Genomic DNA, 25,010 nt, shown 5'->3' on the forward strand with positions numbered 1-25,010 from the left:
TTAGGGGCAGGGGTTAGAACCACAGGGCCTTGATTTCTGGCTTAAAACTTCACTGTTTGACGTATGGACCATCTGTTTATTTGGGTGAGGCCATATGTGAGAAACAAGACAAAGACAAAGAATTATGGGATTCAAGAGGGTACACTAAAGTCTGAAATGCTGTTGAGTATAAAACGGGCCTACTTAAAATGATGGCGGGAATCTGAGCTCTTGGTAGAATTCAAATTATAAATTTTACAAGGGAGGGGTAAGATGTTAGAGAGACATAAGGTCTCATCCTGCCAGTGTACAGGGAACATATTAATTCAGTCTGGCCACCTGGGGCCCATTTAGTGCACTAGAGCAGTAATTTGCTAAATGGGCTCCTCATAGTAAAAAGAATGAGTAAACAGTGAGCAATTTAGGCATGGTAAACCACTAGTAGCTCCAGGGACATAAAAATGTGAAACTATAATTAGATCCCTTGTTCATAATGTACTAACTAAATGTATTACAGTGTATGTTGCATCTTGCTGACTTTATTTCCAGACACAGCTGAACCCCCTAACAATTCAGACCAAAACTTTCTCAGTTATCAATTCATGCTTCCATTAAAATTCCAACTGCTATGTTAGACAAAAAAAAAAAAAAAAAAAAAAAATCCCAGAGATGGTTCCTTTTATCTTAGATCTAAGGGTGTAAGCAGATACAGAACACAGCCAGTCAGTTATAAATCACACAGCATGAAATAAACTATGGCAATAAATTGAGAATTATATTCTTTTTCTAAACTTAGCTGTGAAAATATTTTAACAAGATGGCATGAAGGTTTACAACTTTTGCATCTGATGTTTCTTTTTGGGATTATCTTTTAGTCCTTAAAGATGTGATTCTTTGAAAACTGTGGCTACTCAGAAATACAGTATTAGATTGTACATTTGGAACACTTTAAAGGGGGATGGGCATTTATGATTTACATGGTTTTAGGAATCTAGCACATTCCCCACTCTAAGTAGAAGCTGCTGCTATTTCATGTATTTCATACGTGTCTGGAAAATATTTGTGTTTTATTGAAACCCAATTCTTATTCAGAGAAATTGTATAGTGTGGGTTGGCACAGATGGTCTGGATGATGTTCCATGATACTAACAAACTCTTATTTTCCTTCATCAATTTATTTCAACTACAAGGTTCTGGTTGATGTAGTAATAATGAGAATATCAGGTTGGTGCTGTGGTGCAGCAGGTAAAAGCCCCAACCTGCAGCACCATCATCCTGGCTGTTCCACTTCCAATCCAGCTCCCTGCTAATTGCTTGGGAAAGCAGCGGAGGATGGCCCAAGTTATTGGGCCCCTGCACCCACGTGCTAGACCCGGAAGAAGCTCCTGGCTCCTGGCTTCAGATCAGCTCAGCTCCAGTTGTTGCTGTGCCCATTTGGGGAGTGAACTAGCAGATAAGACCTCTCTCTGTCTCTGTAACTCTGTCTTTCAAATAAATAAAATAAAATCTTAAAAAAATTAATGAGAATGTCTATTCTTTAAAGTTTTTTTTTTTTTAATTTAAAAGGCAGAATAGGACTGGAGTTGTGGTGTGGTGTGTAAAGTCACCACCTGTGATGCCAGCATCCCATACCGGCACTGGTTCATGTCCTGGCTGTTCCACTTCTGATCCAACTCCTGCTAATGGCCTGGGAAGCGGCAGAGATGGCCCAAGTGCTTAGGCCCCTGCTACCCATGTGGGAGACCCAGCTAGAGCTCCTGGCTCCTGGCTCCAGCCTGGCTCAGCTCTGGCAGTTGTGGCCATCTGGGGGGAGTGAACCAGCAGTTAGAAGCTGGCTCTCTCTCCTTGTCTCTCCTTTTCTCCCTGTCACTCTTTCAAATAAATAAAAATAAATCTTAAAAAAAAAAAAAAGGGCAGAGTAACAGAAAGAGAGATTGATCTTCCATCCACTGGTTCACTCCCTAAATGATGAAGCTGCGGGGTGGGCCAGGTTGAAGCCAAGGGTTAGGAACTCTATCCACGTCTCCCATGTGAGTGGCAGGGGCCCAAGTGCCCCAGCTTCCTCAGGCTCATTAGCAAGAAACTGGATTGGAATATGAGCAGCCAGAACTGGGTCAAGCACCTTGATATGGTATGCCTGGGTCACAAGTGACAGTGGTTTAATCCCTCTGCACCACAACGCTAGCCCTGGGGACTCGAGTTTTCTTTCTGTCTTTCTGTCCTCTCACCTGCAAGTTGAGTGACTTCACTGAAGGTCTGGGGGTGGAACAAGGGAAGAGAAGCATTACCGACCCCTGCCTTTCTGCTTTCCCCTCACCTCTAATTATTATTCTCAATACAATGGAATTTGCCATCTTTCAAGTTATGACTCTATGAATGGAATCATACAAAAGCGTACTATTCATTTCCCTCCCTGTTTTTTGTTTTGAGGTGGGAATGCTAAGTTACTTTAACTTTTTTTTTTTTTTTTTTTTTTGCTATCCTGAAACCAAGTATCTATCTGCCAATACTTTGGATACACAAAGTCTATGAGCAATGCTGTTTCTTAAAATTTTTTCCCTTGGAATAGTTTTTTTTGTTATAAATACTTTCAAAGTATAAACAGAACTCCTGCAAGATAAAAAGGGAGAGCCATGGAGACTGTAAAGCTTAATGCTGGGAATTAGAGGTAGATTAAATACAATACTGTACTGTCTTAGGATACCACTGAACATCCAAGGTCCAGTGGTGACAGGACTTATGGTTGGAAGAGACTGTCTTAAAGCTTGTTATATTAGCTAAATAAATATAACTCTAGAAAGCAAATTAATATACATTTGTTAATAAAGCAAAATTTAAAGAACTAATGAATATAAAGAGGTAAAAATTCTATGTTTTAGTTTGAAATTTAACATTTTTTTTTTTTTTAAATTTGAAAGGCAGAGAAAGAGAGGGCACCATAGAGAGAGACCTTCCATCTGCTGGTTTACTCTCCAAATGACTGCAATGGCCAGGACTGGGCCAGGCCCAAGCCAGGAGCCAGGGTCTCTCATGTGGGTGTAGGGGCCCAAGGACTAGGACCATCTGCTTTCCCAGATGCATTAGCAGGGAGCTAGATCACAAGTGGAGCAGCTGGGACATAAACTGGTGCCCAAACGGGATGCTGGTGTCACAGGTGGAGGTTTAACCCACTATGCCACAATGCGGGCCCCCTGGGCTTTGTTTTTAAATCTTATTAAAGGATGTGCAAACTAAAATACCTATCTTTCCATTTCTAGAACTAATGGGTTATGTTAGGTGCTACTCAAAGCAACATATAGGTTAGTATAGCTAAAATTTATCTTCAATATACAATACACAATATACACAATCTGCCTTTTTCTTTATTTCAGGGACTGATTCTTTTTTTTTTTTTTGACAGGCATAGTGGATAGTGAGAGAGAGAGAGACAGAGAGAAAGGTCTTCCTTTTTGCCGTTGGTTCACCCTCCAATGGCCGCTGCAGCCGGCGCATCTCGCTGATCCGAAGCCAGGAGCCAGGTGCTTTTCCTGGTCTGCCATGCGGGTGCAGGGCCCAAGGACTTGGGCCATCCTCCACTGCCTTCCCGGGCCATAGCAGAGAGCTGGCCTGGAAGAGGGGCAACCGGGATAGAATCCGGCACCCCAACTGGGACTAGAACCTGGTGTGCCGGTGCCGCAAGGCGGAGGATTAGCCTGTTAAGCCACAGCGCCGGCCTCCGGGACTGATTCTTAATGAACTACTTATTTTTTGTTCACTCCAGAAAATTTCATTCTAAGTTATCTCTCTATTTTCTGACTCCGCTTGTTTTGAGTCTGTTTCCCCAGCACCTTATATTTTTGTACATGTCTCACTTGTTGAACATTCTAATTTATAAACTCTGTGGAGGCAGGGATAGTGTATGATATATTCAATTGCTTTACCTAGTGACTGGTTCATAATACATGTTCACAATTATTTGTTAAATTAATTGACTTGAATTTGTTAACTCTCGTGTGAGAACTTGCAATATCCCTACATTCAAAAGTGGATGCTGTTGATTGAATTCAAATGGAGTAAAAACTATTTTCACAAGGCCAGGGAAGACTTCAAAAGGAAAATATACAAAAATTTTCTTTCAGAAATTTCAAGAATCACAGAGAAGTATTTATTTGTTGTCCAGGTAGCTGCTTCCACTCCTCTTGGAGAAACTGTGAGGATAAGCTAAGTGCAATTCTCTCGCCACAACTTCCAGTTCTCTCTCCTTTTCTCTCCTCACCTCCAAGTTTAGCAACTTAAAGTTCAGACAGGCCCTGGATGGTAAGTAAAGTTATTTTAAAAGTCTCACGTGTGAAAATCCCGACTTACAAAGCAATGAAGAGACTGTTAAATCAATTTAAAACACGTGCTAAATTCTTTTAAACAGTAAACTGCCCCACTACAGACTACAATGCTGTTTCAACTGACGAAATAAATGTAACTTTTCAGACCACAACTAAACATAGAAGCTGCAGGGAAATCCTGTTGTGAACGTGACTGAAAAAACCCGGGAAGGCGACGGGAACACGCGAATCAGCCCCCCGCGTCTCCACGCCCCCGCGTCTCCCCTTTCCCACTTCATTCCGCCTGAATAAAGCGACGCCAAACTTCAAACAGCTCCGGTTCTTCGCTGTGCTCCTTCCGGCGGGAGACGGAGAGGATGGGCTCAGGGCTCCCGCAAGCATATTCAATGCAGACACTGCCCGTCTCCCCGGGTGTGAGAAACATCGTGTAGGCGCACCGGAGTGCCGGTGATCCTGAGGTGCTGTGCTGTGGGTGTGTATTTGTATCTCACGCAATGGGCGGGGGTGGGGAATCGAGTGTTTTCTTACCGTTTAGAGTCCCTGGAAATCCTCCTTTTTCAATTAGCAAGGAAAATAAAAGTCATCTGGCAAGGGAGAGTAGGCGGGTAAGCTACAAGTAAACCCGCAAGAACACACTTCGGTACAGAGTTCAACACCAGAGGGCACAATCCCCACTGGTCATGGTCAGATGCTGGCAGCAAGACAGAGAGCCCAAGGATCGCTGGGGCTTGTAGTTCCCCACGTTTCTCTCAAGAATACCCGTCCCTAGAAGAGAACTACAACTCCCTAGGTGCACCGCGCACCCCCTCGTCACCACCCCTCTCCGAGGCCGGCTCTGGAACCTCCCGGGAGACTGCCCCCGCCCCGCCTCCGCACGCACGCGTCACGTTTGTTTACTCTTAGGCTCCGCCCCCCGCCGTCCTCCGGCGCTCCCCGCTCCTCCCGGGAATGCCGTCATGCTGGCGATGCATATTCATGAGGTGCGCGCTGAGCTCTCGCCCGGCCCGCCTCCCGCCTTCCCGCTCCCGCCGCGCGATTAATATTCAATGAGCCCAGCTCGGCGGCTGGTTCGCCGGGGTGAGGTGGGGGGAGCAGGCGGGGCCTGGCGCGGGGGAGCTCGCGACCCCCGCGGGGAGGGCGTGTGTGCGGGGGGGGGGGGGCGGCGGCGGCGAGGCGGGCGGGCGCGCGGGATGGAACACCGAGACACCGGCGGAATACTCCGAATTGCCACATAATCCCTTGGAACGGCCGCGCCGAACGCCATTGGCTTCTCCCTTCTCCGCGCGCCGCCGCCGCCGCCGCCGCCGTCTCCCACCTTCGCCTCCCTCTCCGCCCGCTGCCTCCGGAGCTGGGGGGAGAACGCGAAGCCCCGCGGCTATGGAGCCCGCCGCCGCGGCCCCGGCGCAGCGACTCCCCGACCCCGGCCGGGAGGACCGCGCTCCGGCTCCCGCAGCGGCGGCGGCGGCGGGGGGCGGCCGGAGCCCGGAGTCCGCGCCGACCGCGGCGGCCCCGAGCGGCGGGAAGGGCAGCGGCGGCGGGGCGCGGGAAGAGGCCCCCGGCGAGGCGCCGCTGGGGCCGCTGCCCGGCCGGGCGGGAGGCGCCGGGCGCAGGAGGCGGCGCGGGGCGCCTCAGCCCGCGGCCGGCGGGGCAGCCGCGGTGCCGGGCGCCGGCCACGGCGCTAACTCGCTGCTGCTGAGGAGAGGGCGGCTCAAGAGGAATCTGTCCGCGGCTGCCGCCTCGTCGTCGTCGTCGTCGTCCTCGTCGTCGTCTTCGGCGGCTGCCGTCTCGCACCCCGCGGGCGCCGCCGGCCTCCCCGCCTCCTGCTCGGCCTCGGCGTCGCTGTGCACCCGGAGCTTGGACAGGAAGACGCTGCTGCTGAAGCACCGGCAGGTGATGCCGCTGCAGCCGTCGGACCGGGACTGGGTGAGGCAGCAGCTCCGGCGGGGCTGCCTGCACGTCTTCGACCGCCACACGGCCTCCGCCTACCTGCGCCCGGTGCTCTGCACGCTGGACACCACGGCCGGGGAGGTGGCCGCCCGCCTGCTGCAGCTCGGCCACAGAGGCGGCGGCGTGGTGAAGGTGCTGGGCCAGGGGCCCGGACCCGCTGGCGCCGAGCCCTCCCCCGACGCCGGGCCCCGGCTCGCGGCTCCCGAGCTGCCCGCGGGGAACGCGCCGGGTGCCGTCGGGGGCCCCCCGCGCGCGCCGCCCAGCGACCTGCCGCTGCCCGCCGGCGGCCCGGGCCGGTGGGCGCGGTGCGCCGCCCGCGCTAGCCCGGCCCCCTCGGACTGCAGCCCGGGCGAGCCGTTCGCTAGGGGCCTCGGCTCTCCTCCGCCAGGCGCCCCGCGGCCCCTGGACGGCGCGGCCGCGACGCCGGCCTCCGACACCGAGAGCTTCAGCCTGAGCCCCAGCGCCGAGAGCGTGTCCGACCGGCTGGACCCCTACAGCAGCGGCGGCGGCTCGTCCTCGTCCGAGGAGCTCGAGGCCGACTCAGCCCCGATCCCGACGGGGGCCCCGGGTCAGCCCTGCGGCCCCGCGCAGCCCGGGCCGCCTTCCCCGACCGCCTCCCGCTCTCTGCCGAAGAAAGCCCCCAGGGGCGTGGACATGGCAGGCGGCGCTGCCCCCGAGGGGCCTCGGCCGGAGGAGGCGGCGGCGGCCGAGGCCCCAGGAGGTGCCCCGTCGAAGGTGCCGCCGCCGCCGCCCACCCTGTACGTGCAGCTCCACGGAGAGACCACCCGGCGCTTGGAGGCGGACGAGAAGCCGCTGCAGATCCAGAATGACTACCTCTTCCAGCTGGGATTCGGGGAGCTGTGGCGGGTGCAGGAGGAGGGCATGGACTCGGAGATCGGCTGTCTCATCCGCTTCTATGTAGGTAAGGAAAGCACCTGCCCGTGCACCCTTGCAGGGACCCAGGAAGGAGTCTGTTGCCCGGCCCTAGAGTCGCTGCGGGTCCCGGGGAGTCCTGGTGTGAGCCTTGGTTCCGGCTTGCACGGACGGGCCGTGTGGTGCTGGGAGGAGGAATCCTCACATCCGCCCGTTTGTGGTCTATCGTGAGGGCTCGGGGACCAGAAAGCGGTGTGGCGGAGCTGGCCCAGATCGCGGGGAAGTCCGGGAAGCGTGCACTCCCGACGGAGGAGATGGCACCTGGAGCCGTCGGGGTGCTGCCTTCAGACCTCTCCCGGGGGCCTGCTGGGTGTCAGGGAAGCCCTCGCGTGCACAGGACAGTGCCCACCCCAGGGGAACCCCGGCCCTGCGTCTTGGCCGCAGTAGACCATGCCAGCCACAAGTACAGTATACGCCGCCCTGACTCCTTCCCTGCCAGCTGGGGCCCCGGCGTGTTCAGCTCTCTGCCTGCGTGTTTACCCAGGGAGTTCTCCTTGGAAACTTCACGAATACGATCCTTTCTTAAAGTGATACTTTTCCGAAGCGCTTTTTTTATTTTTTTGGATGGAGGGAGGCTTATTTTCGATTTTTTGAATCTTGCATCCAAGTGATTTTGCCTGTTTCTTTTTTTCCTCTGGCCTTTGTGGTGGGCACTGACCCTTGCGGTAGGACTTGCAGTAGGGGTTCCGTAGTACAATATCTGTCTCTTTGGGTGTGACCTAAAATGCTCCTCAGTCTTTGCAGGACCAGGACAAGTTGTTGATGCAGTATTTCTCCTTTGGCTAAAGGCTTGGCTAGAAGTAAATTAGGGAGCCATAGGTCCTTGTTACTGTACTTAGCTTTATAAGTTGTTTGTCCCCTTTACCTCTTGTGATTTGAAGATAAGATTGTATGATTAGGAATTTTATTTAAGATGAAGTTAACACTAGCGGAATGAAATCCTAACCAACTTTAGGTTTGAGTTTGTAGGTGATGGTGGGAAAATAAACTTATGACGACTCTGCATATCCATAGCCATTCTTTCAAACTTAACATGTGCTTTGGTCCTAGTGGCGGTTTACTTTTTGCTTTTTGAATGAAGAAATCTGTTCTCCACATTGAAATAGGCAAGGTTGTAGTATACCTGGTTCCTCTAAGTTTCATTGAAAATTCTCTGAAGTTCTTAAGCAGATTTCTGGTGAATTTTTGCCTCATTAAGAAAACCAAGTCATACCATCTGAAGCCAGTATCTCGGCTGGGTGACATGCTTTTTACAGTTTTACAGTTTATAGACCAGAATATAGGTGATTTTTTTTCCTTTTAATATATAGGAGCAACAGCTATATCCTTCCTTCCTCCTACAGCTCATGGAATTTGTAAAATGTTTTACAGAAACACCAAATGATAATTATACTTGGAAGGAGACTATATACTTGGTGTTAACGTGAGAACAATGAATGCCCTTATAACTAAACTTAGCTGAGTGGAGGGAAATAGATATGAAACAAATAGTTAAATAAACAGTATGTTAACATATTTTGTACCCAAAGAGCTCTGTAGCCCTTCCTTTGCTCCTGATTGTCTATTCTGATCATAGTAGATGTTCAGGAGAAAGGTTTTGGTGTTATAGTTGTGAAATATAAATCTTCAGTTGTCTCTTCAAGAGTGGCTAACATAATTTAAGTGGATGATAAGCAGCTTTGTTTGTTTTGTTTATTAAACTCAATATGAGAAATGACAGTCCTATTTCTGTTTAAGTCCTTAGTTTCTGACATGGTCATTTTAATCATTTTTTTCTCTTACCAAAAGCAGTCATTGTTACCTCCTTCTGAACTTGCTGCTTTCTTTATATATGCGTAGCATAAATACCTATCTGTCTCTATGTTTATGTTTATAAAAATAACCAATAAAGGGGGATGTCACACGCAGTGTCCCACGTATTCTTGAATATGGAGTCAGTATACAGGTGTCCTAGAAGGGAGATGAATGATTGTTACAAAGATGTTTAATTGCTTATTTTGGCTTCAAAACAAGGCTGAGTTTCTTTTAAACCTAATACACCAGACATCTTTCTGCTGATGTTCTTTTGCCACAGAACCAAATGTAGCACATGGTGAGTCTGTTTCCAAGGAGCTTCAGTTACTGATGACCACCTTGCTCTAAGGTGGTCCACTTTGAAACTGTCAGGATTCATGTACAGTGAAGGTTTGTATCAGGCTGGAAGAGATTCCTAGACTACCTCTGCACTTCTTTGGAATATAAACCCTCCAACAAGAGAGTGTTATGTTTTGGAAGTAATTCTTTTCCTTAGGGAGAGGATAACTAATGTTTTGGATCACATCTTTAAAGAGAATATTGGAAAATTGTCATTTTTTATGATTTTATATATAGCGTTAAATTTTTTTGCTGCATTGCTTTTTGTTTGTGTTGTTGGCACTGATAGCTAGAAGGTTGTTTTTGAAACCTTCTGAATGTTCTTTTATACTTAAGCTGTGCTTATTATCTACTGTCCATCTAGTTTATCTGGTCAGCTACTTGTTTTGAGAAGCTCTTGTCTAGCAGAGGACTTTCATTGTCTTGAGGGTCACCTTCCAATTAAATGTCGGTGTTGATAACCTGAGTCAGGTTGTCCTTATATGTTTTGAAAGCCATTTGTGGTTGCTTAGAATATTTAAATATTTGGTTGAAGTAAAATGAAACTCGTTAAAGAACTAAAAGGCATTGGGTAAAAGATAACTATCTAATTACAGAGTTCTTGGAAATTTAGTTTGAAACTCATTATTTCACTTATCAAGCAAACATTGTCTTAGCCATTGCAACATACGAGAAAATTTCAATAGTCTTATCTGAAGTTACTTAAATATGCTAAGCACGTCAGCTTTTAATTCCCTTTTAAAATCATACATCTTACATTTTACCTGAAAGTGTAATTTTAGCCTAAAAAAATTTAAGAACTTAGGTAGCCTGGCATAAGTTACGGATTCATAGACATAAATGAGCTTGTTTTTTGGACTCCCTAGGGAGTCTGTGTCTTTGATCATTATTAAATTCTACATTGTACATTTTGTTGACTTTTTTCTCCCACCTTTTAGATATAGTAATCTAGCTATTTCAGTTCAAGTTGTAGGAATGAGAAAGGGTGCTAAAGAATGAAGAGCACACCCACTGTACCTAGTGGATCTTGGACAAGATATTTTTATGTGTGACTTCTTGGGATTGCTCAGGGGACAATTTCCTCAGCCTTCTCATATTTCTTCTCTTTTTCTCTTCTGGGGATGATCAAACCTTACATGGTTTGCTACATGGAAACCAAGAAGGGGTGGTTCAGCATTAAGCTGTAATATTGAGGAGCAGGTTCTTATTACTATAATTACAGCAGTATTGAATAACATGATTTGAGCATGTGACACCAGTGTGTGATTGAACAGTCCTTTCAATTTTAAGTACAAAGGGTTTACATTCTTTTTTTAATATTTAGCATTTTTATATTTGTTGTTTCTGGTGTAAAATGTATGCTGTCTTTTTCTTTTTGACTATGGTTTGATAACATCTATAACACACTGGATTTTATCATCTTCAAAAATCTTAAAGACCTTTTACTTGTTATCTCACTTGTCCTTTCAAAAACAGTATTAGGGAGGAGTCAGTGTCAGTCCTCTTTTCAGATGGAGAAAATGATACATTGGTTTGGCTCTTGCTTGTGATTTTCCAATCGTTGGCAGAGCTGAGAATAGAGGGCTTGGATATTCTGTTTTGCAATTCATATCACTTTCCATGAATTGGTGCTGAATTTCATTTACACTTGAATTTTTCACTTGGTTAACAGCATTCGGCAAATACACTGCTTTTGCTGATAATGAGGTGATATTATTTTGTGGCCTAAAGTGATATTCCTTAGGAAATGTGGATGGTTTCTGTTTTTATTATGCTGCCCTTAAGAAGGGTGAGAATCAAGGCTGGCAAATAAGTAGGTAATACAGAAAAAGTATTACCTTACTCTTATTCTGGCTGCAAACAGTCATACTTGTATTTAAGTTGATATGAAATAAAGTTGACATTAATGGTGATTATTCTGTTACTCAAGCATGCCTCATTTTAACTGTAAATTTTCGTTAAAAAGTAGAGAGTTAACGTGTCACCTGAAAGGTGGACAACTTGAGAGTGGCAGAGTGACAGTTCTGTTCCTTTACAGTGTGTTTTATAAGTATGGAAAATATGCATCATTAAATGTTATTTGCCTAAACTTTTAATTTTGAAATAGAATTATTTATACTCTAATGATAAATAATGCTTTATTAGGGTTACTCTGCTTTTGTAAAAGAATAACTCTTAAGTGGATTTCCAAAAAATTGCTTGAAAATAAACTTATCTTTTAATTCCATTTTTTATGAAGTTTTAAAATTCCCTAATACAATTTCAGTGAATGCTATGTCACCGATGAACTAAATAGTAAAATCAGTGTTCTGAGAAGAAAAATGGTGAAAACAATAAAAACACCCTACATTTAGTAATAATCATCATAAACATCTTTGAAAAGCAGAATATCCAAGCTTTCTATTCTCAGCTTTTATATGATTCATGTCATAAACATAGTAAGTTCTCCCTGAACTCTGTAGTTAATACCTAAAATGACATGGTCTTTTTTACTCATTGAATAATTGTGGGGAGAGGAGATAGGTGTAAATGAGTTTGTGTAGATTTCAAGTTGAAAGTTTTATCTTGTTGCTGTAAGAATGTCAAATCAACGACCTTCAACAATTGTTGTGGAAAGATGATTATGATGATTATTACTAAGTGTAGGGTGTTTTTATTGTTTCTCACCATTTTTCTTCTTAAAACACTGATTTTAGTATTTAGTTTGTCAGTAACATAGCATTCACTGAAATTGTATTAGGGCATTTTAAAACTTCATAAAAAATGGAATTAAAAGATAAATTTATTTTTGAGCAATTTTTTTTGAAATTACTTACAGTTATTCTCATAATACACACTTTCTGTGAACTTTCATAAGACCACCTCATGTATGACTCAGGCCTAGTATAATACTTGGCATTTTAGTTTAGCATTTGTTGAATTGAATTTGTGGAATTTTGTTAAGCAGCTGCTGGTGTGTGCCCTGATTCTTCAGCCTTCAAGCCTGTTTGGGTCCCCAGGGATGTGTTAAACACACACATACACAGAAGCATTTCTCCCATGGCAGGAGATTTTAGATGTGCCACATAGTATTAATATCTTCTATTTCACATGAGTGAACTCTCTGGATTTTGAGAAAGGAGCTCCCTCTCAAAAGTTTTCTTAAAATGAACAGGGTTTTTCACTTTTTCAAAGGTATCTCTTACCTAAATTTTGAGATGAATTTAATGAGACTTCTGTCATATGAGGTATCTTAGATTTAATGATTTTGTTATGTGCCAGGGTTTAATATAGTTCAGTGTATCTGGACAGGAAAAGGATTTAAATGAACTGTGCAAGTTGGGACATCCTAAAGCCACTGAGTGGCAAAACTTTAAAGACACCTGACATTTTGAAAAAGAGAAAGAGATGTTATCAAAATGTATAAAACAGACTGGTTAAAGAAAGCTGCCTTTTTCCCCCTTTTAAAAATCCCACCTTCTAAAGCCCGCTCCGCCCCTTTAATCACATACATCTGGAAGGAACACTGGTAATGAGGGGTTTTGAATCTGGCCTAATGTCACTGTGCTTGTAGGTAAACCTTTTTTTATACTTGCCTTTGGTTTTCTAAAAATAGTTTAATTAAAACAAAAACAAAAAAACCTCTTGTGGATGAAGTCTGTAGACATATAAGGTGTTGATACATGACTATGACTGGCTATGCTGGATTTGTGTGATATTCAACCTCATGGGCTTTAGGAGGTTTTGATGAATTGGAATTCAGAGATCTGAAAAGAATAGATTCTCATGACATTTTAATTAAAGAACATGAGGATAGTGGGTTAAATGTGAAAGGATTGTAGTTGTATGATATTGTACTTTTTATCAAGGATAATAACAGTTACTTGTTAATGAATATTAGAGTAGAATGGTTCTGTTACCATGAGTTGACTTTGTAAGCCCTAATGAATCAAAGCATAACCATCCCAAAGTGCCACATGCGTAATTTTTCCCTGCTATAATTTTACATTTGAGATTCTTCTATACATTGCAAAACATATTTAATGGTAGAATAATGAAGCTGTTGAGGTGTAAATCTAATGACCTCTGAGTTTGTAATCTAGAAGTTCTGTGGAAACTGGTTGAAATATTTTATTTGTAAGCTGTACTTAAGAGTTTGCAGATACCAATACTTTAGCAAAAACAAAAAAATATCCAATGTTTTTGGCATATACGTTCCCAAATGAAACTTGAATAAAATTAGTTTTATTTCTAGTAATGAGAAAGCATTGAGTTGGAGATTTAATAAAATTGAAATAATTTAGTTTTGGACTAAAAATCTAATTATTAATTGATAGTTTGAGATGATTTGAATTGGGGTTTGTTTTTTCCTGCATTCTTTTAAAGCAGGAGGAGATTGTATTTGTTGCTCTCTCTTTCTTCTGGCCCGTATCTGCTGTAGTGTACTTGGAGAATGACCCTTGTCATGTTCCTGCTATAGTTAACAATATGTTAGAACGTTTAGGCTTTCTTTTCAAACACCAGGCATGTTTTAAATCAAAACAAAAGAGTGTACTTGTTTTCATTCCATATTTAATAATTATCTGGATTTTACGGTCAGTTCACTCCTGAAACATGGTGAAAATATTGACATTTTATATACTGAAGCATTTTGAAAAAATTCTTAAGTGATTTTTTTTTTTTTTTTTAAGATTTTATTTTACTTGAACCAGAGTTACAGACAGACAGGAGAGGCATCTCCCCTGGCATCTGCTGGTTCATTCTCCAAATGGCTGCAACAGCCGGAGCTGGGCTAAACCGGAGCCAGGAGCTTCCTCCAAGGCTCCCACGAGGGTGCAGGGGTCCAGGCATTTGGGCCATTTTCTGCTGCCCTCCCAGGCCATCAGCAGGGAACTAGATCAGAAGTGGGGCAGCCTGGACAGGAACTGGCACCCATAGAGGATGCTTAACCTACTAAGCCACAGTGCTGGGGCCCTGAACCAATTTTTGACCATTACTATATTATGAGACGCATACTCCTAAGGAGTTCTTTTTTTGTTTCCATCTATATATTTTGATGTATTTTGTTGATTTGATACTTTATAGTTGAATGAATATTTCTTGTAGTTCTTGAGTTTGGTTAATACTTGGGGGAGGAGGGGTCAAATGAAAATAACTTTTTTCAAAAATAGTATTTGTATTTTTTTTTAAAGACAGAATAACATAGAGACAGAGATAGATCTTCATTCCCAGGATTCACTTCCCAAATGCCTCCAACAGCCTTTCCAAATCTAGGAGCCAGGAACTCCATTTGCGTTTTCCACATGGGTAGTAGGAACCCAAATACTTGGCCATCATTTGTTTGTCTCCCAGATGCATTAACAGGAAGCTGGATCAGAAGCATGGAGTACTGGAACTAGAACTGGGCACTCTGATCTGATAGGAGATGTGGGTATATCAAGCTGCACCACATGCATACCCCAGGATTGGTGTCTTTTTATCTGACACCCTAAAAGAAAATGTACTATATTTGAAAGAGAATATTCAGAGAGTTAGGAAATTTGATATGGCGTTGGGTATTCATTTTAACTTATCCTGAGTCTTTGATTTCCTCAAATGTGAAATGTGTGGTAGGAATAGAGCAAGTTTTAAGATCTCTCCCAGCTCCATTAGAAAGACTGTTTTTTTAGGTCTTTCAAAGCTGTAGGTAAGTTCTGTAAGAGATACCTGTTGGTTTAAAATTGTCAAATCTCTTGCCTTTTCTTATGGGGAAGGCATGGACTTGGACCTTATATAAATAAAACAGCTTGGGGTTGCCAACCAAAGCAGACCTTTTGGTACAGGTTAGCATCAGTGAAGAATAGTAGTGTTTGATTCCCCTGTCCTTGTCATTCCTACTCCCCACAGTGGAATTCAGCATACTAGAGATAAATTTTATATTCTCCTTTAAGTTAAATTTTTTTCTTTAGTTGACTGTAAGATATCTGTATAGTCCAGTTTATAAAGCTTACTGTAGTAACTCTGTATCGGGGGATTGGAATGTAAAAACTGTGCTTGTTAGATGCAGAATTTACCTTCTACTGATACCTAGATTTAGTAGGAGAAAAGCACTTAAATGAGAACTTTTTGCACTGTTTTGATTAGATCTTAGATTTTGGGATCCCATGGACATAAGTCGGTCCAATTTCTGTGTTTATAGATGAGGTAAGTAGACCCATGGAAACTAAGTGTCTGGTTTAAGATCATTGATCAAGTCAGTCTCAGAGTCAGGAAAAGTAACCAGGATTTTGATGATCTGTCCAGTGTTATTTTTTTTCCTTGTATACTCACTATCTTATGATGTTCCTTATATTTGTTATCAAAATGGAAATTAAAAAAAAACAACAACAACAAAAAACTAGGGCCAGTGTTGTGGCACAGATAGTTAAGCCACTGCTTGTAACATTAGCATCCCATATTGGAGCACTGGTTTGAGATCTAGCTGTTTTTCTAATCCAGCTCCTGCTATCGAGCAGGGGAAGGCAGCAGAAGATGGCCTGTGTGGTTGGGCCTCTACCACCTATATGAGCGACCAGGATGGAGTTCCTGGCTCCTGTGACTATTTGGGGAGTAAACCAGTAGATGGAAGTAAATAAATCTTTTTAAAAAGTTGTGTTTTATACTTTCGGTGATCTCTGTCTCTTCAAAGTTTTCCAGTTTTTAAAAAATTCTAATCAGTGCTTTTGAGAGGTTGGGTATCACTTTGACAGATTGTAATGAGGGGAGCTTCTAATGGAACAGCTGGGTATTTTAATTGCACAGAGGGAAATTAGATTTCATCAGTGATATTACCCTGTGGGGATTTGTTATAGAACTTTTGACAGACAGTTAGCTGTGCTAGAAAATCAGTGTTGGTGGCCAGCGCCGCGACTCAATAGGCTAATCCTCCGCCTGCGGCACCGGCACCCCGGATTCTAGTCCTGGTTGGGGCGCCGGGTTCTGTCCTAGTCGCTCCTCTTCCAGTCCAGCTCTCTGCTATGGCCCGGGAGTGCAGTGGAGGATGGCCCAAGTGCTTGGGCCCTGCACCAGCATGGGAGACCAGGAGAAGCACCTGGCTCCTGGCTTCCGATCAGTGCCGTAGTGCGCCGGCTGCGGCGGCCGTTGGAGGGTGAACCAACGGCAAAGGAAGACCTTTCTGTCTGTCTCACTGTCCACTCTGCCTGTCAAAAAATTTAAAAAAAAAATCAGTGTTGGTTTGTCCTGTACTTTGAAATTAAAATTGGTAGAAGAATGGAAATGCTAGAAAAAGAAACCATTGACTTTAAAACATATATTTGATAGAAAAATCTGATTAGATTTTGAAAAAAAATTCCCAAACATATGCATTAAAATTATTTTAATATTCATTGTTTTCTTCATTTCCATGTATTTTTAAAAAATATGGGCTCACAATTAATTGCATGTAGCTTATCTAGGTGCATTTATACATGGTTCTGCTTTTGAGTAATAGAAAAAATTGAAAGAACTCTGGAGTAACCTTTGAATTTTCATTGTGTGTTGATTTTGGAAGTCTTTATCCTTAAATCTGCTACCCTTAAGGGCGGGGTGGAGGTGGGCAGAAAGGAATAGCGTGTTCTTGTTGTGAACTCTGGAAATAAATTTCCAGATATTTTTAGGAGTTTGAGATTTTTCAACTTACATTAGTTTCCATTTTAATTTAATTATTTACCTTAAGTAAAAGTTTTCGCTTTCCTTCTATGGAAGTTAACCTACTGAGTCAATTAATTCCCTAAAGATTACTGTTCATTTTTAATGTGAGGAAATAAACTTTTTAAAGTGCAGAAGTACAAAAGGGTAAAAGTACATTACATCTGGCAGAGTGAATATGTACTCCAGATGCTGAAGTGGAGAAGTTTCTCTTGATGGTCTCTTAGAGAGGTGGTATGGCTAGGGTGCAGCTGACTTCAGTTTTAAGTAATAAGGCAAACACTGCTGTAATTGGCAGATGTATCCTCTTCCTTACACATGCACACACACAGGATGCATGTGTACACATATGTTCTCCATTGAGTGTTGAGGTAGGATGTAATGGGAGGTGGTAGTTGGATTTATGGATGGGAGGGTTTGGATAGGGTAAATAGTCTTGGGGGAAAATCTTGATTTAAAAAAGTTTGCAACTTTTAATTTTTATTGATTTGAGAGAGAGAGTGGTAGAAATTGTCCATCCACTGGTTCATTACCCAGATTCTCCCCAAGAGCTATGGCTGGGTTGGGTCAGGAAAGCCAGAGCCAGGAACTCAGTCCAGGTTGCCTCCAAGGGTGGCGGAGCCCCAGGTACTTGAGCCGTCATGTCTGAATCCCAGGGTGCACTTTAGCAGGAAACTGAATCAGAAAGTAGAGGAGCCAGCACTTGAATCTGGGCATTCTGACTCAGCACGTGGGCGTCCCAGGCAGTGTCTTGACTGCTGTGCCCCAGGAACTTGTGTTTTAAGTTACTAATACTGGTGCTGGGGCTGTGGTGTAATGGGCTGGGCCTCCACTTATGGTGCTGGCATCCCAAATGGGCGCTGGTTCGTGTCCCAGCTGCTCCTCTTTCTGTTCAGCTGTCTGTTGTAGCCTGGGAAAGCAGTGGAAGATAGCCCAAGTGCTTGGGCCCTAGCACCCACATGGGAGACCCGGGGAGACGCTTGGCTTCAGATTGACTCAGCTCCGGCTGTTGCAGACATTTGGGGAGTGAACCAGCAGATGAAGACCTTTCTCTCAGTCTTTGTGTCTGTAGCTCTGCCTCTCAAATAAATAAATTTTTTTTTTAAAAAAAGAAGCTGCTGAGTTACTAATATTTTCTTTACCTGTTCACTTTTATGTCAGTCTTCTGCTCTAGATTTTCAGGGTCCCTGTCATGCTTATGTAGGCCTCCCTTACCCTAAGAATTGGTGGATTGTATAGTTTTATTTTCTGTGCTTAAAATTTTAATCTATCTGTTGTTTTAAGTAAGATAGGAAGTAGAAGAGGTAACAAATTGTTCCTACCTTTTTAACTGGATAATTGTATTCTTTCTGCATTGATTTAAAATGCTACTTTATGCTAGAGTTTATGTCTTTTGTTTTTGTTTTGAACTGGTAGGCAGGGGAATAAATATTTGATATGAAAGAGGGTGGGTTTGGTAGTCATTTGGATAAACAGGAAAGATGGGAGAAAGGGAAGGATCTTTAGCTGGTTACCTCTGCCTTTTTTTTTTTTTTTTTTTTTTTTTTTTGTACTTCCTGATTTCTATGACACTGTTACTTTTAGGGTGACAACTCATGTGCTTTTCCAGCATGTATTTATTAGTTTACTCTTATGGATTCTTTATCATCTCTAAGTGGCTAGGTTGAGGGGTGGTGGCTGGAATATGAAACACTGCTTGTGTATGGATGTTTTTCCTTTATATATTAGAACCATTTTTATTTTTAAAGCAGTGACAAAGATTGATTCCCATTTTTCCAATGTGAATGATTTGAATAATTTACCTTTGTCAACTGTTTATTTATGCTGAGGATACTCTGGGGACTACCCCAATACAACGGTGGTTTATCTTTTTTGTTTAGAAAAAGGAAGGCTAGTGTGTCCATTGAAATCTGTAGACTCTGCCAGTGGTGCCTGGACATTTTCTGTGGTTGACTCAAGAAGGTAGTACCATGCAGTCATGAACTGATGACCATTCGTGGTTACAAGAATATGACTTGGATTAACTCTGATTTAAGATAGCAGAACATTGTGGTACTGGGACAAATTGTGCGTATTGTGCTTTAGTGCAGTTGAGTAAATGAACTCCCAACAAAGATGAAAGAATTTTGAAGTAGTCTTAAAGTGCTCTGAAGAGGGGAATAGGATGTCAAATATAGAAAAGTCAAATTAGCACATCTACTCTATTTCATGGTCTAGTGACTGATTCTCAGTTATTAAGTGACCACAAGACACAAATTGTACAACTGTTGGTTTTGTGGCTTTATAAGATTCTGTTTGGTAGAAGACTGGGTTTCCCTTCTGCAAGCTTTTAATTGTATTATTGAGGTTCCAAATCACCTTTGTGGGAGGAGATTCTAAAACTAGGTTCATTAATACTTAAGGGGAAAATCTCCAGACTGTTGCTTTAAAGTACTAAAAGAATTATAAAACTGAGGTTGCCAGACTTGTGTATTTGCAAGTAACATTTTGTTCTTCCACAATGATAAATCAGAGATGATGTTTTTAAATTTGAAGAATACAAATACAAAAGAATTACACTGCCTTAACATAATTGTATTCTGTTGAAGAGATCGTGTGGTATTCATTATTTTGGTAACATTTCATCCTTACTGTGTACCAGGCACGTTTTAAGTGCATTATAAATGTGAACTGATTTAATCCTTGCAAGAGCCCGATGATACAGGTGGTGTTTTCACCCCAGTGTTACAGGTAGGGAGACTGAGTTACAGAGCAGTTTGGTAACTTGTCTGGATTTGTGCAGTGAACAAGGCAGAGACAGAGTTCAAGTTGAGTCATCTGATACCAGAGTTGACTAGTTAACTAGTAAGTGTCTCCCTTGATTTGCTGAATATGGAAAACCTACCCCTAATAATAGCTTTTGTGGCCAATTTGGGCGCACCAGCATTTGGAAAGTGCAGAGTTTGAACTTGTTAAGATGTGGATGGGAATTCTGCCTGTGCCACTGAGCCCAGAGCTTTAGTGCATCTTTTCTTTATCTGTAGAAAGATGCAGTCCCTACCTGCTCCACAAAATTCTGGGGACCGGATTAATGCAAGTGCCTAGAACAATGGTACTAGGGTCATGAGTTAAGCCCTAGTCTCTTTGGGTATATGTTGCCACTGTTTCTTTCTTTTTTTTTTTTTTTAATTAAAATTTTTTTTTTTAATTTTTGACAGGCAGAGTGGACAGTGAGAGAGAGAGAGAGAAAGGTCTTCCTTTGCCGTTGGTTCAACCCTTAATGGCCGCTGTGGCCAGCGCACTGCGCTGATCGGAAGCCAGGAGCCAGGTGCTTCTCCTGGTCTCCCATGCGGGTGCAGGGCCCAAGGACTTGGGCCATCCTCCACTGCACTCCCTGGCCACAGCAGAGAGCTGGACTGGAAAAGGGGCAACCAGGACAGAATCCGGCGCCCTGACCGGGACTAGAACCCGGTGTGCCGGCGCTGCTAGGCAGAGGATTAGCCTATTGAGCTGCTGGCGCCAGCCTGCCACTGTTTCTTAAAATAGAAAGTGCACTAGTTGAGGAACTAGAGACCTGTGTTACTGTGGACTCTCTTTCTTGATGTGAGGCCTGTAATACATTCCTTACCTACCGTCAGCCTTGTTTATTAGTGGGTAAAAGGGAGAAAAGGTGTTAATCTCAAAGAATTTGTGAGGCTCAGATTTGGTGATATACGTGGAAGTGTTTTGTAAACTGTGAGATATTATACAAATATAATGCGGTTTTATTATTTTAAGCAAGAGTAAATTGCTACCAATGTTAATTAGAGTTAATTGGGGCTCATTAAGGAAGATGGGCTATACTGTTGGACACTGATGAGCAGTTACATGAAAGGCTATGCACACTCATTCATTCAGTAATTACTATGAGTATATACTGTGTCGAAGGTGCTTTTGGTTCAGAAAAGACTGAGGTCAGTTATCTAGATTCCTTGAACTACTTATAGATTTGAGGGCATATTTGTGGAAACAGGCAAAAGAACATTTACAATTAAAAAGTAAAAGGTGTTTTAATAGAGGCAGGTTACAGTAGTAACTTGTTCACAGGTTACTACAGTGGAAAGAGAGCTTTTTTTTTTTTAAATAAAAGTTTTATTTGAAAGGCAGAGTTAACAGAGAGGGAGAGGGGAAGTCAGAGAGAGATCTTTTCTCTGGTTCACTCCCCAAATGGCTGCAACTGCTGGAGCTGGGCCAGGAGCCTGGCATTCCATCTGGGTCTCCCATGTAGGTGGTAAGGGCCCAAGCATTTGGGCCATCTTCTGCTGCTCTCCCAGGAGTATCAGCAGGGAACTTGGATGCTGGAAATGGAACCTGCATTTTATGGGATGCCGGTGGTTTAACCTGCTGCGCCAGAACACCTGTGTGCATCCCCAGAGGGCTTGAGACCCTGAAGGGCCAGGATTCTGACCCTGAAGGGCCTTAATTCTGGAATCTCTAATTGTTTTAGGAACAACCATAAATTATTACTTCAGATCCAGTCCCCAATGAGTTTAGCTTTTAGTCATTCCAATTGAATCTTTAAGATTTGCCAAGTACTTCTCTATTTACATCTAGGCCTTTTTAAACCTCTTGAATCATTTTGGGCTCTACTTGGTGTCATGGTTTGTGAGGATCAGTCCTGGGTTAAGCAAATGTTAATTTTGCTTTTTGGAAAAAAGGGTGCAAATGTATACATGCTTGAGGTTGCAGTGCAGCCTGACAGCAGGCCTATAGTTCCCTGAAAGATGTTCTCTAATTTCTTTTTTTTTTTAATGGCTTGTGAGGTTTTGTTTTTCAGTGGATTTATGCAAAAAACACTGTGTGTATCTCTGAAGGCAGGTGCTTTGTTTTAGTGTGGTGTGTACATTATGTTCATGTGGAATTTGTATATTGATGAATTGGTTAGACCTGAGGTATTTTTTTTTAAACCTGGTCCATCTATTGTCTGGTTATTCATGGGTGAGGGGATTTTTTTTTTTTTTTAATCTTTTGTGTGGAATAGGAGAAAACACAACTGGTAAGTGTTCATTTAAGTAAAAACAATTTATTAGCTCTTTCACCATGGCCTCTGTACAGTCTGCTACACATATGGCAAGTTAAGTCTTTACTAATGAGCTGTTATGGATTATTTTGGCCCCAAGTGGATGGTAAGTGACTCTGTGAAATACTGTCTCATGTGTAATGTGGATGATAATACTGGAAAAAGAGCTTCATTTTGCTTTTTATATGAGTTTTAAAATTATGGCAAACACTGTGGTAAAGACATTATTCAGGTCCTCTCTGATTAGAATAAGTTGTGCTTCTAATTCAGACTAATCAACATTCAGGTTAATTACCTGCCAATTTATATTTTCCACCATCATTAACACCTCTTTGCCCTCTGTGAAGATTTTTACAGACTTCAGTTAACTCATTAAGCAGTATCATCACCTGACAGGATGATTTTCATGGGGAATAGTAACAGAAATGTTAGCAAGATTACATTGCTGTTGGGAATATTAAGCTCTGTAACTAAGTTGTAGAAGGCTGTGGTGTTTTTAACCAAATCTAAATGGTATAATCTTCTCAGTCAATAAATACATGATGACAAAGTTCTATAAACAGGTATCTCAGAACTGCTTAAGAGGATAATGTTATTCTGAAGACACCTCACAGAAGTCCGAGAGCAGGGATTTTCTTGTGGTTAGGAAAACCAGAATGCTTGTTTTATATCCTGATGCTGTAGCTGTTCATAGAGAATTGGGAGCTGTCGTTGCTCCCTGTTTCTGTAGCTGTGTGTACCTCTCTAACCCCAATCAACACAAAACATTTTATTGCCCTTTCAGTTCCGAGAAACTGACACATTAACTCCTGTGGCATCAACTTCCAGATGATGCTGATGAAGGGAAGTAGTAGTTTTCATTTACCTTTAAGATACTTTCATAAGCACAGTTATACTTAGCCCTTGCAGAGTATCTTCTTTATGGTTTAGAAACATTTGTAATGTTGGAGTAGACGGAGCTAGAGTTGTCTGTTGATAATTACCAAGTCATAAACTGATGAGTGCAATCATTGAAATATAATACTTGCTAGAGTGTGACTTGGTGGGTATGAAATGGGTGACATCCACAACCTTGTGGATATCCCAGAGTAGGCATGGAATGGTAGCATTGGAAGGGACCAGAAGGTGTCTAGTCCAGTTTTTTATCTACTGTAGAAACTTCTGCTTTGAATATTCTTGCTGGTTGCCTGCAGGACAGGCATTTTATTTCAGAAAAGCATTGTGTCCAATCTTGTGCCTTGAAATGTGATCTGTGGCCCTGTATCATCAGTCTCTCCTGGGAGCTTGCTAATATAATATGCAGAATCTCAGGCTACTGAATGTCAGCATTTTAACAAATTTCCTGGGTGTTTCATCTGCTCTGTATAGTTTGAGAAACTCCAGTGTTGGATGGATTTGGGAGTAGGAGAGATCAGAAGTTGGAAGAGGGAAACCATCATGTGATTTCAGTGAGACACTGAGAAACCTGAGTGAGAGCAGTGGGCGGGAGAAAAGGAAACCCATGTGGATATTGTCCTGGGATCAACAGCCATTTGGCTGTTTCGGCAATAGAAGCTCAGATGACAGTTTACAGTCTAGGTGATGGGAGAATTGTGGGTCAGTTCCTAAAAGTAACAACAAAATATTGTGCAGGGGATATCACTAATTAATTCAGCAAACTTGCAGACCAGGTAGTGCATTTAGCAGTTGGTGATGTGATGAGTGAAAATGTATCTCCTGTCTTGGTGTTTATAGATTTACTGTTGGAGGGCTGATTTTGCTGAGACATGAATTTGAATTAGTAATATGTCTTAAGTTGACTGCCCTCTCCGTTTGGCTGGGAAATGGACCTGATTCACCACCCAACTTTCGAGTGTCAGTGGAGCTTTGTTGACTTTTATTTATATCAGGAAGATGATATAAACAATATTTATTTACTTGATCATCGCTTCTTGGCCTTTTGGCTAAGATCAAGTGTAGTATTTACTTGATTTTTTTACAAGAGCCATTTTTCTTCATATTCAGAATAAATGATAGTGCTGGTTATGGCTATGGGACAGAAGTAAAGCAGTCTAAAAAGAATGTATTTATAAACATTCAGAATGTATGCCTTTTGAATGTCAAGGTTTTTCTATCTAGTGGGGGGAGTTACATAAACAGTTAAAATAAAATCAAAACTCCTTAAGGAGGCATCTGCACAGTGCCAAGGAAAACCAGAGGGCTAACAGACCCACTCTGCCTGGAAGCAGAATACCCTAGAAAGGCCTCCAAGGAAGGCACCTTGTGTGAATCGGCCACTACCATTGCACAGAAAGAGCATGTCTGGTACTGAAGCATGTTTGAAAGGGCATTGGGTGGGGAATGATGAGCAGCTTGGAGTGTTAGATGATGAGATTAAAAGTGATAAAAGGTGAGGCTGCAGGGAAGGTTAGGACCATATGAGAAGGGCCTTGCATGCTCTGAGGACACAGCAGTGAAGTAAGGGAATGACATGGGTAGATTTGTTTTCTAGGTTAGTAACTGGTAACTAGCTGGAGGATGGATTGGAGAGCTTTTCAGACTGCCTCAGTGAGGTATTCAATAGATATTTATTGACTTTTTGGTGCTAAAGTACTCTTTTAGGAGCTGGAGGTCTAACCAATGGCTGTTATGCTGCCATTGTCTCAAGGAGCCTAATGGGAGGGAGGAAAAAAAAAAAACCTGTAGTATGGAATGTGCTACTTTTGAGGATTGTACAATGCAGTTTTCATGCTATATAGGGAAATAACACCTTTGCTGTAGTTGTGAGGTAAGTGGAAGAGAGTTTTGAAGATTTGTAAAGGTAGACCAGGAGTAGACAGGACATTCTTGGCAATGGGCCAAGGGTTCCCTTGGCCTTCCATGGGAGTCATTTAACAGGAAAGGCTAAATTTTGGTGATAGATCATGTCCTTCTGAGGGAGATATGGATGGGAAGGGGTGTGAAGAACCATCTGGACATAGTATTATTCTCATGAGTTTTTTTTTTTTTTTCTTTTCTTAGAGATTTTATTTATTTGA

At 42.8% G+C, this 25,010-nt stretch overlaps 1 protein-coding gene and 1 pseudogene across 1 annotated transcript in view; both read left to right on the forward strand.

The window, feature by feature from the left end:
- The first annotated feature begins 5,517 nt into the window (after window positions 1-5,517).
- Window positions 5,518-25,010, forward strand: part of PHLPP1 (PH domain and leucine rich repeat protein phosphatase 1) — a 237,815-nt gene continuing 218,322 nt past the window's right edge. Inside the window, exon 1 of the mRNA XM_062201773.1 lies at window positions 5,518-7,167. Coding sequence (XP_062057757.1) covers window positions 5,676-7,167 — 1,492 coding nt within the window. The 5' untranslated portion in view covers window positions 5,518-5,675. The remainder of the gene's footprint in view (window positions 7,168-25,010) is intronic.
- Window positions 23,917-23,982, forward strand: LOC133767403 (U2 spliceosomal RNA; annotated as a pseudogene).

This window comes from Lepus europaeus, chromosome 9, assembly GCF_033115175.1.
Source record: "Lepus europaeus isolate LE1 chromosome 9, mLepTim1.pri, whole genome shotgun sequence".
In the NCBI taxonomy this organism is placed as follows: Eukaryota; Metazoa; Chordata; class Mammalia; order Lagomorpha; family Leporidae; genus Lepus; species Lepus europaeus.